Raw genomic sequence first — 20,690 nt, 5'->3', positions numbered from 1 at the left:
TTCCCAAGTGTTGCCACCAAGGCATCATCATCGTTGTAACTCCATCACTTCAAAGTGTCTCATATCGATCCTCCACATCAAGTCACTCTTTCAAGCCATTCCCATACATGTACTTGAAAGTATGCACCCCATCCTGCATCAATGTCTTTGACCTCAGCTCCTCAATCGATCAAATCCTCTAAGTCCACCATGTATGAAGTCCCTCTAGAAGTCACAACAATCTCATGTCATCATGAGCTCCATGAGTCATCTCCAACCAACATCTCAGCAAGCATACAAGTCTCGGCCCAAAGATCTCTGCAAGATGCCTCAGCTCTCCATGTAGAAGGAATGCTCCATAGTTTGCTCACAACTCCATCCAAGTCCATGGTCTTGTTGTACAAGAGTGCACAACCTCTCCATCGGCTCATAAGTAAAACATCTCCATGTCACATCAGCAAATCCACCTGCACAACATCCCTGCGTTGGCAATCCTTATTGGATGCCCATAAGTGACACCTCTACAAGTGCTCTTGCACAATGTCCGTGCATAAGACTACCATGCTCCATGTCTCCAACCTGATGTCCATGACTAAGCTGCCCATGTAGTCTAACCAAGTAGACCCATCACAACAATCGGTCATCTCATCCAAGTCTACTATCTTTGGTTTAGTGAACTCGGTCACCCAACCATATCATCATCATCATGAGTCCCTTCCATCATAGCTCTCCCACTGAAGGTTCCACCAAGACATGCTCTTGGTCTTGGCCATGAGAAGTCCACCCAAGCATCATCGTACCTCAAGTGTGTGCCCTTCAATCTGTCCATGAGTCATGTCAGGCACATAGCCAAAGTGGCTAAAACATGACCCACTCCTCCACAACGATCATCATGTTCCTCCCTTGTCACGGGCCTTTGCACCTTTCATCATAAGGCCACAAACAACCCTAACAAGTCCCGCAACAATCAACAATCCTTGCTCTTCATCATCATCATGAGGTTCCTCCAAGTGAGTATCCTCATTCATCCATGTCTTCAAACTGCACGATCCTAGTCCAACTTGATCAGTGTAAAGTTCATCCTCCATCGTTGTCACATCTACAACATCTTCAACTATCATCACTTCCTCTTCCTTGATAGCACAATCTACAATTTCATCTTGCTCCATTGTCCAACCAAGTTGAAGAATTTCGTCTTCAACATTCTTTTCCAAGACTGCAAGCTTCTCTCGAATCTGGGGATTCTCTTCTTTCAACTGCTTCAACTTGTATAAGGTAAGCAAGAGCTTCTCTTCGCATTCTTCCAAACCTGCCATGTCTTGTCGTTCAGCTTGGTCCAAGCACGAGCTTCACCTCTGCTAAACCTGTTTCACCATTCACCAGCTTCATCAAGTTCCCTGCAGCCATGAACCGACCATTGTTCCACTTGTATGTGAAACTAGCTTCCTTCACTTGCAAGTACCTGCTTCCAGTGTCATCAACTGTCAAATTTCCAAGTGTACCCACACCTACACTTCGTCACGAGCAACCTTGCTCACTAGCTCCAACCGAGCTCTGATACCAACTGTCACGCCCCCACACCTGTGGTAGTTTTTCAACCGCTTATAGCGAGGTGCAGCACCACCGAACAATTTCTTTTTACCAATACTTATGTTCGTGGACTACGCCTAACATTAACATTCTCCTACTTATTTTGTGTTTCACAACCAAGTATTATTATGTTTATCATTTATACCAATGAACACCCATACTCATTCATTATCAACAGCAATTATAAACAAAGAAAATTGCACAGTATAAAGGGGAGGGGCAACTCCCTGCAATATGAGTCTGCCCGAATCAATATATTATATAATCTTCACTTTTACAATGTACAAGCTAAATCTTGGGAAACCCCAAATTTACACTTAGTCAATTTTCACAACTTCGGCAAACTCGGTTGCCCAGCTGGTTGGCACCTGCGCATGGTTGCCGCACGACTCTCCAACCCGTCGTTCACCTCGTCACACGTCTTCGCCGGTTCGCTCTTCGTTTGGTCGCAAATGCCCAAACCGTGTATCCCTGCCCACACGCAGTCCCGCTTGCCAACTCTTGACAAACGCCCAAATCATATGAACAACACATAGTATCGCCTACCCAACTCTACGACCTCCGGTTCTAACCTTCGTGCACACTTACACAGTGGGCGGGCGCTCACCCGAGTCGCCGAGACACCCACGCCAAGTTGTTGCACAATGCGGGGCCACACACCCGTGCATGCCCTTCTCCAACCACCGGGCGCACCCTCGCCTGCACCTTCACCCAACACTAAGTACGACTTTCCTTCACCGTGCGTTCACCCAAGACCGGCGCATGAGATGTGCGCCTCCCCTCTTGAACTGCGTAATAGAAAACTGTGCACTTCTTCTTTAAGCGAAGATGAGAAGTGATTGTTGAATTATGAAATTCCTCCACGCATTCCCCAACTTATACCCATCGCAAGTGGGGGTGGTGGCTCGCCCAACCGACCACCCAATGTTCATGTGCACACCCTTCTTCAACGCCAAATGCTCCATACTTGAGTCGGCCCGCCCCCCATCATGATCCGACCTCCAAGTAACCGGCTCAACGCTCCAAGGTGTATAAATACTCTATCGCACTCCATTATTGTTGCATGTTTCGTTGCAAGCTCGTCGTCGCAACTGCAACTCACCTGTGTGCGCGCGCCCGGGTCATGCAGCCCAACTCATCGTGCACGCCCGCGTGCCCGAGGACCTTACATCTCTGCCCTCTCTCTCTTCCGCTTCTCTCCTTCTCTCTCTCCCTCCCTCCCTCACTCTATCTCCATTCCTCCCTTCTCACTCCCTCACTCTCTCTCCATTCCTCCCATGTCACACCCTCTCTCTCTCCACCTTCTCTCTCTCTCCACCTTTCTCCCTCTATGCCTTTCTTCTTCATTCCCTCTCTCTCCCTTTCTCTCCCACCTCCCTCTATCTCTGCCCCCATCTCTCTCTATCCCCTCCATCTTTGTGTCTCCCTATCTCTGCCCCCTACCCTCTCTCCCTCACTCTCTCCCCATCTTTTCTTTGTTCTTTCCTCCCTCTCTGCCCCTCCAACTCCCTCCCCCTCTCTCTCTCTCTCTCTCTCTCTCTCTTTCCCTCCGGATTTGTTACTCTCTTCCTCCCTCTAGACTACCCCTCTCGCCCCTTCACTTTTCTTGTTGTCATCACATGGATCCTTATTTAAGATGGTTCTATTTTGGTTCTCACTAATATTATTTATATTATATAAATTCTACATCTTTAAATATGAAAGTATCTTCATTTTCAATTTTATGAAAACGTTAATTTAATTTATATGGGAATATTTCTAGTAGTCATGAGGATAGAGGATTTAGATATATCTCAAAAGTAATTATAACATTTTTTTCTTTTATTTTCTATTAAAAAAATGCTATAAAATAAAATTAAAATAAAATATTTTAATTGTGGAATAAGTTATGGTTTTTGGGCATGTGGTATTGATAAGTCATGGTATTGGCTCATGGTATTGTAACAAAGCCTATTTACAAGTTAATAATATCCATCGTAAAGTTGGGGTGAATATGCATGGTTCTTGTCATATTGTTAAAAAATATTTTGAATGTGAAATAAGTTATGATTTTTTGGCATGTGGCATTGATAACCCATGGTATTATAACGAAGCCTATTCACACGTTCATAATATCAATGACAAAGTGGTGGTGAATATCCATGACTAAGAATCTTGTCATATTGTTATAAAATATTTTGATTGCAAAATAAGTTATGTTTTTTGGCCATATGGTATTGATAAGCCATAGTATTGGCCCATGGTGTTGTAAGAAAATCTATTTACAAGTCAATAATATCCATGATAAAGTGGGGTTGAATATCCATGGTTAAGGATATTTTCATATTGTTCTAAAATATTTTGATTGTGAAATAAGTTAATTTTTTTGGGCATGTGGTATTGGTAAGCCATGGTATTGGCCCATGGTATTGTGAGAAAGCCTAATTAAATTACAAGTTAATAATATCAACAGTAAAATGCGATAAATATCTATGGTTAAAAATATTTTCTATTACAACTATTTAGTTTAAAGTAATGAATTGAGGTTATCAAATTTTTTTTTTTAAAGGATGTACTCAAATATCTCTACCTTCCAAACTTCATATATGTATAAGATATTTGTATCACAAGGATAACATGTATGTCACACTCACTGAGAAATATAAAAATCAAAATATCTTATATGTATAAGATATTTATATCATGATGGCACCGGGTATTGAAAATGTATTGAACATTGAATATTGTATTCAGCAACTTTCAATAAGTTATATTGAATATTATTCGTAATATTTATTCGAGGTGAGTGATTTAGAGGTGATAATTAGTGATTTAGATTGGATAATTATATTATTTTCTGCAGAAATTTATTCTTCAAATAAGTTTATCAATAAATTCTAATTTAGTAAATTGAGCTCTAAAAACTTCTGAAAGTATTTTAAGGAACGAATAAGTAAGCAGTAAAATGACAATCTGGTCTCTACCATGGGAGAGTTACTTGTTATAAAGTAAGAAATTGAAATTAAGAACCCCATTCGTTGACGTCGATGACAAATTTCTTTACATAAACTGTGTTTGAAACGACCTTCGTTCTTATTAATTCGACTTTAACAGCGACCGCCAAGTAATGTTTTGTACACATACGGTCCACTAGGTGGAACTTGCCCCACCCTAGGTAGTAAGGAGTGGTGACTACTATTCTCAACCTTATTATATTCTAAATAGAAAGTTGAATAGACGACCACCAATAAAGTTCCGACTTCGGTGGCTTTATCGCTATGGTTATTATCTTTTAAATATCAGAGGAGCTAGTCATATATTTTATTTTTAGTGAACATGAGAGAGGGGCATTTCAAATGCAATGGCAATCCGAGTATAAGAAGGGATCAAGCAGAGGGGAATCAGCACCCAGTTATTAGCCTTAGCGTTCACTTTAGTTGACTACGTGTTTCATACACATTATTCATTCCTTACTATTTTTCCTTCGATTTGCTCCTTGCTGCCTTGTATTATCAGGAAACATGAGTCCCAAGATTCATCCACACGAACCAGAGTTCGCCAGGCATGCTTCGATCGACTATAAGGTCTCCAAGGCGTCTGCCACAGCGCTCACAGTGTGGAAAAGGTCTCTTGTTTTCAGCTGCAATGGCTGTACTGTTTTCGACTCGAGCGGCAACCTTGTGTTCAGAGTGGACAACTATCCTTCAGATCCCAAGAACCAAGTCGTTCTCATGGACGCTGTAGGAGTGGCGATCCTCACGTTGCGGCGGAAGGTATGCAAACATATATAATCTCTTTCAAATTGATTTTCGTTGTTTTTCGTTGTTTTCTCTTTTGAAGAACAAAACCTCTGCTATGTTTGTAACGTTTGAAAGCACACTGAATGTCTTATTGTATGTGAAGCAGAGGCTGAGTCTACAGAATGAATGGCGAGGATTCTTAGGAGAGTTCCGGGATGCCCAGAAATCATTGTTCGTCATTAGAAGGGCGCCATCTCTGCTAATAACCAGAAGGAGCTTAGCAGAAGAGTACATGTGTACTTCTTCAGCTAAGAGCAAAATGAAGAAGACGCCAGATTACCATGTTGAAGGATGTTATGCCAAGCGCTGCTTCACCATTATGAATAGCTTTAACGAGGTCGTTGCAGAGGTATGTATTTTACAATCCATATGTATGCTCAGAGTAATTCATTGGGGTGTGTTCATGCCAAGTTCTCAAAATATTTGGTGTTTTGCTTTCAGGTGAAGCCAAAGCAGGTGAGACCAGAGATAACACTGGGAGGAGATGTGTTCAATCTGATAGTGAGTCCTGGAGACGACCAAGCTTTAGTTATGGGATTGATTATCGCTTTCGATCAGATCATGCCGTCGGATTGAAAGCCCATCCTCTCCAAGGGCTACCAGAAGGAAACGGAGAAAAGGAATATGTTTTAGGGTTTCCTCCTCTCTTGGTTTTCTTGGCATTCAAAATTCCAAATTCCGATGAAGAGGATTTAAAGGTACAGAATCCCACTTCGGAATATGTGAGAATTGTGGAACAGTGTGGTTCACTCGAATGTGACGCCATGTTTAGAGCATAGTTACCAAATTCGGTCGAATTGATCGAAAAAATTCGAAAATACGGCAGTTCCGTTTGAATGTGACGCCATATTTAGAGCATAGTTACCGAATTCAGTTGAATTGATGGAAAAAATTCAAAAATACGGCGGTTCGGTTCGTGAAATAATTCGTTAATTCGTAATTCGGTACGTCATGCTCAGTTTGCAAGAGAGCACAACAGTTTTCAGAATAGCCAATTCAGTTTACAGAGTTTTCCACGTCCCCCATCTGCTCTTCAAAAAACACTTTTCCACACAGCCGATAAGAGATAACAGCGAACCGTTTTAGTTTATAGGAGATAACAACAAACTATAGTTTTCCAAGTTGCCCATCTTCTCTTCAAAAACCCTTTCGTCTCCATAAAAATGCATACAGTTAACTGCTAAAATCGCATCTATAAAACTGCATACAACTAACCGTTATCATATTCAACTTTCCATTAACGAACGTAGATTTGATGGACATCAGAGCAACTTTCCAAGAGCGCTGAGATGGCAAGTTAGGTCTTAATGAATGGTAAATCTCATCGATGAGATTTTAGGAAGTATAATTTTTTAGCAAGGTTGTTAATGCAAAGTTGTTAATGATTGTTTTTTTAATTTCTAAGTTTGAATGGTAAAACTGGTTAGCTTTTAATCTATGATATTTTAGGAAGTATATTTTTTAGCAAGGTTGTTAATGCAAAGTTGTTAATAGTTGGTTTTTTAATTGATGAGATTTTAGGAAGTATTTTTTAAGTAAGGCTGTTAATAAAATCTCTAAAAAGCTAAAGAAAGTGATAAATAGATTATTTAGAATATTTAATATAACAAAAATATGTGTTATATATTCATTAAATTTAAATACAAGAAAATTTGAGTAAATATTAAATTATAATATTTAAAGTTTGTATTATATAAATTAATAAATGTTGTTGCTAATAGTTATAGTAAATAATTTGATTTAATTAGATTAATGTTATTGGAAAATAATAGACATTTGTATATTTGAAAAAATTTTAAATATTGGAAAAACAATATATTTAAATATTTGTAAATTTCTATTCTCGAATTTTTTCAGTATTAAATTTTAAGCAATCGAATTTTTTCAATTCGAATTCGAACTTGCTAACTATGGTTTAGAGTAAGTTAGATCAGTAGGGTCAGCAAACTCCTTTCGGCCTAGGATAAAGATTCTTCACCTTGACGATATACAACGTGTCTTCATTGACAAAGCCGTAACCCTTGTTTACCAAAGTCAACGAACTTGGTGCCCCATTCCATGTGTATGTTGTAAATTGAAGCACTTGGTGCTCCATTGCCATGTGCATATTGGTATTTGAGTATTCTACAGTAAGATGGATATATTTATTTTTTGTTGGGGAAAGATGTGTCTGGTCATTTTTGGTTGAGGAATTTTCTATGTAGATGGTATGTAAATTGAATTTTCTAAGGTAAAATGGATATGATTATTTTATGTTGAATGGCCTGATTGTCGGATTTTTAACTCTCTACTGTCATTTAGCCTTAAACTTCTGAAGGGTAGTTTTCAAGTGAGAAGCAACGCTTAACGGAGTGTCATTGAATTGGATACTTTCTTGGTGGATACCTTTCCATCCATTCACCAGTGGACGTAATTGTAAAGGGAGTCCATTCACCAGCGAGCAAATGCGAAATAATTTATAAACACTCAAAATGTATGGAAACGACTTTTATGTCTTGATCAATAAAATATAGCAGGTATTTCGGTGAATAAATTTGTGACAACTTACTTTAAGTTAACTTTCCGATTAAAATATTTAAATAAATAATAATACATAATTTGAATAATTGTATGGGACAAAATTTAAATAAAAGAATACGCTTTTGGAACACTTAAACATGTAATATCATGGCTCGTGTTTTATATATTTTTTATAAAATCATGACCATATAGATTAAATTTATTATTCAGAAATTTAAAATCCGGAGCCTGAATAATTTTATGATATAAAATTTATAAAAAAAAAATCTTTTTCAGAAATACTTAATAATATTATCATAGCCACTCCATATTATATTTGTTGACACCTAATCCTCAGCGGTTGGGTGTACCCAGAATGTGAACAGTCATCAAGTAGATGAACTGATCAGTCACATTCCTGTATATAAACAATAGTTACCTAATGAAATAAATCAATCAGTTTTTTCTGCCAAGTCTGGAGTTACCCTGGCCTGACATGGTATCAGAGCACAGGTCCTAGGTTCCTTTTTTGGCGTGCCTTGTAACTCCTCTGTCCCATATTCTGGCATAACGCATCTGCCTGCTGGTTTTAGTGAAATTGCATCCGTTGGTTAACACCTCTGCCTTATTCCCTTCTGTTGTTAAATAATTTGTCTCTGCCAGCACTCTGTCTATAAAGCTTGTCTCTGACCTGCATAAGGACTGACAACGCTGCGCACTTATTCCCGTTAGAGAAACTGTAAGAGAAGAAAGTGGCATGATGGATGATTGAACATTGAATGCCCACGCTGAGCTTTCTTGTCGGAAAAACCTCAGGAGAAGAAATTGGCGTTACTGTGCTTTCTTGCAGAGTGCGTTGGGAAAGGGGATGCCTTTGGCGGTCTGAGATCATTGTGTGGGTTATTGTTTTTTACTGTGGATGAAGTACGCCTCCCTCTCCTTGTCAAGAGCCACTCTACTCCGCAATGATAATGGTTAGAATATCATTTGGTCTCTGAAAAATTGACACGCCCTTTTCATTGGATGTTATCACTATGGAGTAATTTGTCGTTGAAAATTCAGAAATGGCGACATTTCCATTGCAAACCACAAGGCTATGAGGACATTTTGCATCGCAAACCGCAAATAGCATGTTTTTGATTTGAATGTGCGTTGTTTTAGATATTCAATATGCACTGTCTGATGGTTGTTAACAGATAGCATGTTTTTGATTTGAATGCGCGCTGTCCATGGTTATATACAGTGATGATAGCACTGTATCAATACACACTGTCTGATGATAGCATGTTTTGATTTGAATGTGCGCTGTTTTAGATATTCAATATGCAATGTCTGATGGTTGTTAACAGATAGCATGTTTTTAATTTGAATGCGTGCTGTCCATGGTTATATACAGTGATATATGAAATGACTCAATAATATTGGATGCGCTGTTTTAGATATTGAATACGCACTGTCCTGGAGCTACGCATTACCTCTTTACAAAGGGGCCGAACCCACGACCGCATGGATATGGTATAGTAACTGTGAGTGTGAATGTCCGTGGATACGCTATGATAAGCATTGAGTCAAAGTATTGTGCTGTTTTCAAAGCGTTTATATATATATCAGTCAAAGTGTTTTTGCGCGTTTTATTACATAGTTTTTTTTTGAATGGTAATGCTGCATTGAAAAGTTATCATTTCAATAAAATGCTGATGCTTCTAGCAAACATTAGAGGGATTTGAAGGCTGTAACGTAAGGAATTTTTTTGTCAGCAGAAGTAATTTTTTACAGAATGCATTCAATCATTTCTATGGTAGGAATAGTTCTCACTGGCAAGGAGAACTATCCTGAATGGTCCCGGATGATAAAACACACCCTCATCTTCAATGAGTTGTGGAAAGGAGTGTGTGTCGGAGAAGAAGACAAAGACCCAGTGCAGCCTACATCAGACAAAGAGCTCGTCATTTGGGAAAACAAGAACAGCAAAGCCTATGCATTAATCGCAGCATCTGTAAATGAAGAAGTAAGTCGCCATATTTCATCATATTCAACTACCTTTGAAGCTTTACAAAAGCTAAAAGAACTCTATGACTCACATTTTGCACTTGAAGTTGTTCAGCTCATGATTAAACTCTTCACTCTTGAACTGAAAAATAATGATCCTCTTGCTCTTGCATCTGAAGTAAAATCCATAATGCATGATATCAAATCCACTAAGGTTGAGCTGGATATCCCTCTTATTTCCTTTCTCAAGGCACTCTATTCTACTTACTCCAATTATCTTGAGTCTTTACAAGCAAATGGAAATCTTAAAGATATAACCTTTGACTCTCTTGTGAAAAAGTTTGCCGAAAGAGAGAAAGCCTTTGGAAAGAAGACAGTCCCTTTATCTTCTGAAGAGACTGTGTGCCTTGCTCATAAAGAAAAGCATCTTGCTCAAGACTCTACAAGAGGAAGAGGTGGACGAAGAGGAAGAGGAAGATATTTCAGAGGCAGGGGGGGTAGACATTCTCAAGGAGAAAAGGCAGATCTGTATTGCATTCGCTGCAATAGAAATGGATCACATGATGCTTCTACATGCAAGCTACCATGGGACAAAATTGAGCAGAAAAGAAACCAGCAAAAAGGTAAAACAGATGATACAGACAAAGGTAAAACACCTAAATCCGCTCACTATATTGAGGCACAATGTAACATTGGAGTAAATGAAGATTTGTTTAATGCTTCACTTGCTTCTTCGAAAAATGATTGGTTGCTTGATTCAGGAGCAACCTGTCATATGACTCATAGGAAATATTTTTTGAAGATTTCACTGACAATGTTGATGGAGCAGTATACTTTGCAGATCAGTCAAAAATCAAGCCATTAGGGCTTGGCACAATCAGGCTTAAACTACCTGGTCTTCCAGACTTTCTTCTGGATCATGTTCTATATCTCCCACAGCTCAAGAGAAACTTGCTGTCCTTGGTCCACATCCGCCAGCAAGGTCACTCCATTCATATGTTTGATGGAAAGCTTGAGGTAAGAAAATCATCTGACCACTCACTTGTCATGAGGGGAATAGAAGAAGAAAGACTTCTCAAACTGCAAGGAACCTCTTCTCATGCACAACATTTCTCATATATTTCTCATCATGAAGAAGGTACACTTCCATCAAGTTTATTATGGCATGATAGATTTGGAAATTTAAACTATGACAGTCTCCGCTTATTGAAGAAAAATGGTGTTTCTGGTTTGCCTACAATTCCTAGAAAACATAAGCAATGTGATGCTTGCATTCTAGGAAATCATAGCAAACAGCCTTTTCATGATTCACATTCAAGAGCACATAGGAAGCTTGAACTCATTCATTCAGATTTATGTGGTCCAATGCCTGTTCCTTCTGCAAATGGAAATAAATATATCATGACATTTATTGATGATTACACCAGAATGTGTTGGGTTTATTTATTGAAGAACAAATCTGATGCTTTTCAAACATTCAAGAATTTTCATAAGTGGATTGAAAATGATGCACAATCTCATATTGGGTCTATTCGCACTGATAATGGAAAAGAATATACATCAAATGAATTTGAAAACTATCTTCGCCAACATGGGATCAAACATCAAACAACTGTGCCTTATAATCCCCAACAAAATGGTGTAGCTGAAAGAATGAATAGAACAATCTTGAATATGGTACGATCCATGCTTTTCTTCAAAAATGTAAAGATAATGTTTTGGGCTGATGTTGTTCTATGTGCTGCATATATAAAGAATAGATGTCCATCTAATGGTATAAGAAACAAGACTCCTTATGAATTGTGGTATGGACATGTTCCTTCAGTAAAACGTCTCAGGATCTTTGGTTCCACCTGTTATGCTTTGATACCAAAGGTACATAGAAACAAACTTGATGCTAGAAGTCGTAAGTGTATCTTCCTGGGGTATTCAAACACCTCTAAAGCATACTGTCTCTATGATGAAGTAAATAAAAAGTTTGTTGTATCTAGAGATGTCATTTTTCTTGAATCATCCAAATTTGACAGTGTTGTTGAGCGGCAACTTGATCGCTTGGATAGATTCACAAAAACGAAATCATTTCAAGATTTTGATAATCAGATTCCACATCTTGAAGGGGGGATTCCTATACTAGATCAACATGTGGAATCTTCTTCTGAAGAACAATCTCCCCTGCATGAAACTCCAACACTGGATGATCCTTTAAGTGATGTAATTGATAGAATTGGGAGACTCAATCTTGATTCAGTCCCAACTCAATCAACAGAGTAGCCTGGACCATCTCAGAAAGGTCCCCCAAGTGGCTAACAAAGACACTTGAAAGTGTTCATCCTGATGAAATTGGAAAAACAGGAACCAGAAATTCAAACCGACAAAATGGAGGTGATGTAGATGACTCTAATTCACCTGTTGATATGGATGTTACTTATGATTGTGAATTGAACTTGTCTACAGATTTTGAACCAACTTCCTTCAAAGAAGCTGCTTCTCATGTTGAATGGAAAGAAGCGATGCAAAAGGAGTATGATGCCCTCATAAAGAATCGCACTTGGAAGTTGGTTGATCCTCCATTTGGAACCAAACCAATTGGCTGCAAGTGGGTCTACAAGAACAAATACAAAGCTGATGGCTCACTTGACAAGCACAAAGCTAGGCTTGTGGCAAAAGGTTTTGCACAGAAGGAAGGGGTCGATTATGAGGAAAATTTTGCCCCCACAACAAAATGGGCCACCATCCGGACACTCTTTGCACTAGCTGCTCAGAACGGTTGGAAAGTCCATCAAATGGATGTAAAAACTGCATTCTTGAATGGAGATCTAAAAGAGAATGTTTTTATGTCCCAGCCTGAAGGATTTGCTGTGAAAGGACATGAACATAAAGTATGCAAACTTGTGAAGTCCTTGTATGGCCTCAAACAAGCACCACGAGCCTGGTATGAAAAACTAACGGAGCATCTTCTGAAACTCAACTTCAATCATTTTGATCTTGATGATGCAACTTTATTTGTCAAGAAAGTTGGAAAAACAGTTGTATATCTTGTGGTATATGTAGATGATCTTTTAATGACAGGGAACAATGAAAGCTATATTCCATCCATAAAGAAAGAATTAGAAAAAGTTTTGAAATGACTGATTTGGGCTATGTTCATTATTATCTTGGCATTGAAGTAACCCAACATCCAAAATCCATATTTCTTTCTCAAAAGAAATACATTGGAGATTTGTTAAACAGATTTGGCATGACAGAGTGCAATCCTCTTTCTACTCCAATGGAACAAAACTTAAAGCTCACATCTATTGAAGGAAAGGAATTTGAGGATGCAACAAAGTATAGACAGCTTATAGGAAGTCTCATCTACCTCACTACTACCAGACCAGACATTTCATTTGCTGTTGGAATCCTCTCTAGGTTTATGCAAAAGCCTTGTGAGGGACTTTGGTCTGCTGCAAAAAGAGTCCTAAGGTACTTGAAGGGAACTCAGGACCTTGGAATCAAGTATACACAGGTGGACGACTTTAACTTGATTGGATACTCTGATTCAGACTTCGATGGAGACAAAGAAACTGGAGTATCTACTTCAGGATATGCTATGAGTCTTGGATCAGGAGCTATCTCTTGGAGATCACACAAACAATCAGTTCCACCAGATTCCACAACAGAAGCAGAATACGTGGCAGCAGCTGAAGCAACGAAAGAAATTGTGTGGCTCAGGAAAATTCTTGAAGATTTGCAGGTAAAACAAGTACAATCAACTCCACTCCTGATTGACAACACCTCTGCAATAAAGTTGGCCAAGTACCCAAAGTTCCATGATCGTACTAAGCACATCAATACTAAATATCATCTGATCTGACATCATGTTGAGGCCAAAACAATCCATCTCCATCATTGTTCCACAAATGAGCAAATTGCAGACATCTTCACCAAAGCGCTTGGAAGAGAAAAGCTTGAAAGATTCAAAACGATGCTTGGACTCGCCAACATCCCTTCAGATTAAGGGGGGGAATTTTTGACACCTAATCCTCAGCGGTTGGGTGTACCCAGAATGTGAACAGTCATCAAGTAGATGAACTAATTAGTCACATTCCTGTATATAAACAATAGTTACCTAATGAAATAAATCAATCAGTTTTTTCTGCCAAGTCTGGAGTTACCCTGGCCTGACAATATTATTACATATATATTAAAATTTTTAATATAATATTATATATATTAAAATTCTTGTTATTTAAGAAAACTATTTTCAAACATATCCATATTTGAGTAGGAACATTGCAACTTTAGATACATCGGCGAGTAAACATTGTATTTACTTCTAATCTACATTCTATTAAAAGCATTCTATTAAAAACAGAAACTCGAGCCATCTCGACCTTCTTTGATTTGGTGTAATTCTTTTAAACCTATGTTTCTTTCAGTGAAGAATTCACCAACTATGACACAATGTTTGACTATAACGAAAATTTTATAATTTCTATAATGGACATTTAAAAACAGTTTAAATGCCAATTTATTTGGGCTTCCCTATTCCAAAAATTTCATTAACTTATTTAGAAAGTTAATTTTTCATTACATCATTTAGAATGGTAATTTGTATATAAGTATAAATTCATTTTAATTATTAATCTAAATCTAATATTTAGATTTGGTATGAGGAATTAAATTTATTTGACTTACAAATCACTTTTATTATAAAATTATATTATTTTATATGATATTAAAATATTGTATTTATAATTTAGAATAACTTTTTATTTAAGAAAACTATTTTCAAACATATCCATATTTGAGTAGGAACATTGCAACTTTAGATACATCTGCGAGTAAACATTGTATTTACTCCTAATCTACATTCTATTAAAAACATTCTATTAAAAACAGAAACTCGAGCTATCTTGACCTTCTTTGATTCGGTGTAATTCTTTTAAACCTATGTTTCTTTCAGTGAAGAATTCACCAACTATGACACAATGTTTGACTATAACGAAAATTTTATAATTTCTATAATGGACATTTAAAAACAGTTTAAATGCCAATTTATTTGGGCTTCCCTATTCCAAAAATTTCATTAACTTATTTAGAAGGTTAATTTTTCATTACATCATTCAGAATGGTAATTTGTATATAAGTATAAATTCATTTTAATTATTAATCTAAATCTAATATTTAGATTTGGTATGAGGAATTAAATTTATTTGACTTACAAATCACTTTTATTATAAAATTATATTATTTTATATGATATTAAAATATTGTATTTATAATTTAGAATAACTTTTTATTTAAGAAAACTATTTTCAAACATATCCATATTTGAGTAGGAACATTGCAACTTTAGATACATTTGTGAGTAAACATTGTATTTACTCCTAATCTACATTCTATTAAAAACATTCTATTAAAAACAGAAACTCGAGCTATCTCGACCTTCTTTGATTCGGTGTAACTCTTTTAAACCTATGTTTCTTTCAGTGAAGAATTCACCAACTATGACACAATGTTTCACTATAATGAAAATTTTATAATTTCTATAATGGACATTTAAAAACAGTTTAAATGCCAATTTATTTGGGCTTCCCTATTCCAAAAATTTCATCAACTTATTTAGAAGGTTAATTTTTCATTACATCATTTAAAATGGTAATTTGTATATAAATATAAATTCATTTTAATTATTAATCTAAATCTAATATTTAGATTTGGTATGAGGAATTAAATTTATTTGACTTACAAATCACTTTTATTATAAAATTATATTATTTTATACCATATTAAAATATTGTATTTATAATTTAGAGTAAGAATAAAAAATTACTTTTATATAATTTCGTATTAAATTATTATATAAAATAATCTATGAAAAATAATAAATAACTAAAATTAATAAAACATATATTATTATCTTTTATTATAATACAGTTAAATTTTATTATTATTTAAAAAAATAATAATTAACATAATTTTAAACATAACCACACACCACCTTAATTTTAAACTATAAAATATGCTTCTAAACTATAAACTATGCTTTCAAAGCAACTAACACAAATACATTAGACGTCAATTAGCACAAATACCTTCTGAATCAATATTTTGTAACAATTATATGGAAATATCTTTCTTTCATTACAATCACCATGATATACTTTTCATTTAAAATATCATAACCTAACAAAATTGTTGAGTCCTTTCATATAAACGGTTGTTACTTATCCTGAATTGGCTGATGACATACCCTTCACCTCATCTTTATTGTTGTGTTTTAAATGTAGCGTTCTCATTATTTTTCGTTATAAAAGTTATGAGTGGCTCCGTAAGTGTTTTGACATGGTCTTCTAAAATTTGATAATATTCCTTTAAATAAAAGGTAATTATACTTGTTTGTTGTGGTTATAGTGAAATGAATTTATTTTATGAAATGATTTTGTTTTTATTAAATAATAATTATTTATTATAAAAATACGTATTTTATTCATATTTATATATAAAAATAAATAAATATTAAGTTTTTTTAATAAAATATATAACCGATCAATATTGTATATTTTAAATATAAATATTATATAGCGATCTTTTTATGACTATCATTTGTTCAATAATAATCACTTTATCATATCCCTTCTCTCCATAATAATCACCTTATGAGATCCTTTCCCTCCTTAAAGGAGATAGTTATGCCTTGATGATAAGATTGAAATTAATTAATTTTTTTCCTTGTTGAAGTTGAGGTTAATATATCTTTGGATTCTTTGATGTTATTTTAGTATATTGATTAGGAATAAAATTATATCATATTCTTTCTCCCCTTAAAAGAGATAGTTATGCTTTGATGATAGGGCTTTGAAATTAATTAATTTTTTTCCTTCTTGAAGTTGAGGTTAATATATTTTTGGATTCTTTATGGTATTTTAGTATATTGGTTAGGAATAAAATTATAATGAATATTATAATAAAATAATATAAAGGAGATATCAATATATGTGATTTTCTCAATTATAATTTTATTTTAATAATATATAATTGAAATAAACTTTTTCCATAAAAGTTTTTTTTTAAGAAACAAAATTCTAGATATAATTCAACATCAAATCTATAATTTAATAAAAAATAGTTTAATAATAAATATTCTAAATTTACTATAAAATTACAATATTTTATAAGATAATTTCTCAAAAAATTCTATAATACTTTATAACACACGTATTTTGTATCATTCATCTATAAACAAATTTCTTTATATACCTATCAATTTATAAAATTATAACCTAACCAAATCATTGTGAATGATTTCATATAATCCTTTCATTACAAATACCACGATATACCACTCATTTAAAAAATTATAACCTAACCAAATCCTTCTGACTGCTTTCATATAATCCTTTCATTATAATAACCATGATATACTTCTCATTAAAAGATTATAACCCAACCAAATCGTTGTGAGTGCTTTCATATGATCGGTTGTTACTCACACTTTTGTTAACTACTTCAAATTGCCTCATGACATACCCTTCACGTTATCTTTATTCTCAAGGACATGATGTGTTTTAAATGTAGCGTTCTCACTAATTTTCATTATCAAGGTTATGAGTGGCTCCATACGTGTTTTGAGATTGTCTTTTAAAATTTGATATTATTTCTTTAAATGAGAGGTAATTACAAATTTAATTATATGTTGTTATTTCATTTTTTATTATAGGTGGTGATTATAGTGAAATGAGTTTTTTTTGGATGATTTAATTTTTATTAAATAATAATTACTTATTATAAAAATATGTATATTTTCATTATTAAGTGTATGCATACAAGTGAATGATATTTTTTCCTAATAAAATATATTACTTACCAATATTGTACATCTTAAATATAAATATTATATAGTGATGGTTTTATGAATATTTTTTGTTACATATTAATTATTATATCATATCTTTTCCTCTTTAAAGGCGATGAGTTATTTTTTTATCGATGTTTTTTTTTTCTTTCTTTCTTTCTCTCTATGATTATTGAAGTTGATATATTTTTAGACTTTGTAATACTAAAAATTATTAATTACTTTAGCATATTTGTTAGAATAAAATATAATGCAATTATTATGTACTTTGGTATATTTGTTAGTATAATGGTTAGGAATAAAATCATAACGTAATAAAATTATAATGATTGTTAAAATAAAATATAAAATGAAACATTATAAAGGAGACACATATATATTGATTCTCTTGATTATAATTGAAATAATATATATAGTTAGAATAAAATTTCATCGTAAAAGGGATTGTTTTCTAGGAAAAAAACCCTAACATATAATCCAACATCACATCTATGAGTTAATGATGAATGGTCTAGATTGACTATCAAATTACAATATTTAAAAAAAAAATATTCCAAAATAAATCTTTTTAAGGGTGCCCCTCATGAACCAATGCTATGGGGACTCTAAATATTTGTTGCCATGACATGGGCATCCTAGTTGTAACAAACCTAAATAATACCCCCATTTTTTTTTTTTTTTCTTTCCACTAACTTTTGTGGTTTAATACTATATTCAACAATTGTTTACATAAGTTAGATTTCCCTTGGTTAGCAATGGTTTTTAATATCGATGTAGACATTTCATGTATGGTGTAGAAGGTTGTTTCATGATATAAATTTTTGTTAGTATAGTGGAACGCTTGATTACATTGTGTTTGTTCTTTTGTTTTATATGAGTACATCCTTTATAATTCGAGTAATTAACCCTTACTCTGACCCTTAACTAAACCCCACTATCTTCCTAGCTACCCTCATCCCTCTTCCCATACCCATTGCGCCATCGCATCCACTTGCTCACCATCACCTTGCTTAGATGACACACTAATCTTTAATTCCTTAGGTGAGGTGGTAGCTCACGCCCATTCATTCCAGCAGCTGGCAAAGACAGTACACATGGTAGCTACCTTTTCGTTAGGTGTGAAACCCTTCAGTGCCCAACAACTGGATTCATGTATCAATTAGGTGGGCATGCATCTTGAGGGTTATGGTTTCAAGATGGGATCAAGGGTGCAGATCCCCTCCTTGTCGATCTACAGTTCTGATTTCACTAGCCTAATCCTAGTCACATTTTGGTTTCCCTCCTCTACTAAGGTTTCCATTTCGGTTATTTTGGAGACTGGAACAGAGAGAGGTATGAGGTTAAATCTTTGCCGTCATAGTAGTTACAACAAATACTAGTGTTAATATTTGGTGTTCTCACATTATTGTGCCCATTGGCCTGCCCATCGAAAAAAGGGCTCCAAACCCTAGCGAAACTGGCTTCATCTTGGCTCCAGTGTTCATGTGATCTCTGGTACTCTATTTTATTCATTTCAGAGACTATTTTTCTATATTTTCGATGAGTTCTATTATTGATCTAACATTAACGATTTTGTGTGGCTTTGGTGCAGGGAAAACTCAAGAAGTTTTAGTGGTTATCATTTCCCTTAGCACGAGGGTGCTCCTCGGTACCCAGATAAGATATCTCACCAGATCTCTTTTGTTGTTCCGTATTTCTGATTTGGGGTTTCCCTTGACCTATACCTTGTCTCATGATATTGGTCTTCTGTGCAGGGGTGGGATGCTTCTCTATGCTCTGGTGCTTCAACGGGTAAATCTCTTTTAGTTCCCTTTTTCATTTTTGTCAGCGTTTAGCCAAGTTGCATGCATTTTATTTTCTTGTAATTGGGTATCTTTAATGATTTCTCAAGCAAGCTTCACTAGTGGATGGGTTTGTTCGCACGTTTTTAGCCGAACTATGCACACCTCATTTTTCGTTTGTCATCTCATTCTAGGTTGGTGGCTTCTTGGACTCTCCTTCCATTCCCCCCATGGGGTTTGTCGCTTGCAACTCTACCCGTCTCACTCTCAATTCATTGAGTATGAGTGATTGTTCATTTCGGTTTCCCATTAGCTCAGAGAAATACCTTCACACTTGCTTAGGAATTCTAGGTCGCAGACTTGAGACTCCTAGGTGTCTACTGACATTTTTTGTGGTGTAGATCTAAAGCCTTCTACATAACTATTTTATTACCTTTACTGCTTCTTATTTCAGGGATTTTTTAGACTATAGTCCCAGTATGTGTCTAATTTATTGGTTTGCGACTCTATCCATATGTATGATGTTTTGGAGGTCTCAGTAGCCAAGTCAGTTATGTTCTTCGTTATTAATTTTCGCAAGAAACAGAACTGTGGAATCCTATTGGTGTATCACTGATTTATTTTTCTCCTTTAATGGTAAAGAGATATGTTCAGTTTAAATGTAGTTTTGTATTTTTAATTGTTTTCAAAGGTTGACAAGATTTTCTCAATATAATTCATGTACTTTAGTATTGAGAATGATGGTAGGAGGATTTGCATCCTCGTTCTCAGTTTTGAGGCATGTACTAGTTATTATATTTCCAGGGTTCCTTTTATTTTTCTAGTTAAGTCTACTGTCCTTACAAAATTTCCTTATTTTTGTTACAGTGGTTTTGGAATTAGTCATTACTCTTTTTTGAATCTATATATCAAATTTGTATTACTCTCTGCTACTAGTTTACTTTCAATGCACACTGAGTGCACCACAATGGCCCTTCTCCTTCATTTAGTTCTGGTCGATACTTCTCTAAGGTCATTGTATCTCTAGCATTCAAAGTTCTATTGTCAAAGTGTACCCACCCTATTCTATTCTCGTTCCCTACAAGCATGTACCCTTAATCTTTGATGTGGTTTCTTACGAGAATAGAAGTAGATATCCTCTGTATTGGATTATTATGATTTCAGGTGATTATATACTACCACTAATTTTTAGAATATTATCATAAATCTTTGTCATTGCATGCATCCATAATGGTT

At 35.1% G+C, this 20,690-nt stretch overlaps 1 protein-coding gene across 1 annotated transcript; it reads left to right on the top strand.

Moving 5' to 3' along the window:
• The first annotated feature begins 5,036 nt into the window (after positions 1–5,036).
• LOC149158656 (protein LURP-one-related 8-like) lies at positions 5,037–6,106 on the top strand. Its single transcript, XM_089433348.1, has 3 exons — positions 5,037–5,321; positions 5,455–5,697; positions 5,790–6,106. Exons 1-3 carry the CDS (start codon positions 5,070–5,072, stop codon positions 5,922–5,924), a joined length of 630 nt encoding a protein of 209 aa, XP_089289474.1. The 5' UTR covers positions 5,037–5,069; the 3' UTR covers positions 5,925–6,106.
• The last annotated feature ends 14,584 nt before the right edge of the window (positions 6,107–20,690 follow it).

This window comes from Pinus tabuliformis, chromosome 5_2 (genome assembly GCF_031772625.1).
Source record: "Pinus tabuliformis cultivar Carrire ecotype Pingquan chromosome 5_2, CPIR1, whole genome shotgun sequence".
In the NCBI taxonomy this organism is placed as follows: domain Eukaryota; kingdom Viridiplantae; phylum Streptophyta; class Pinopsida; order Pinales; family Pinaceae; genus Pinus; species Pinus tabuliformis.
Note: the sequence above shows the minus strand (reverse complement) of the source record. Positions and strands in the feature narration are given on the sequence as shown.

Bases quoted from the DNA above. Each gene is read 5' to 3' on its own strand.
- LOC149158656 (XM_089433348.1), top strand. From the start codon at position 5,070: ATGAGTCCCAAGATTCATCCACACGAACCAGAGTTCGCCAGGCATGCT. The intron at 5,322-5,454 runs GTATGCAAACAT...TATGTGAAGCAG, and splicing joins TCCTCACGTTGCGGCGGAAG to AGGCTGAGTCTACAGAATGA. The intron at 5,698-5,789 runs GTATGTATTTTA...TTTTGCTTTCAG, and splicing joins TTAACGAGGTCGTTGCAGAG to GTGAAGCCAAAGCAGGTGAG.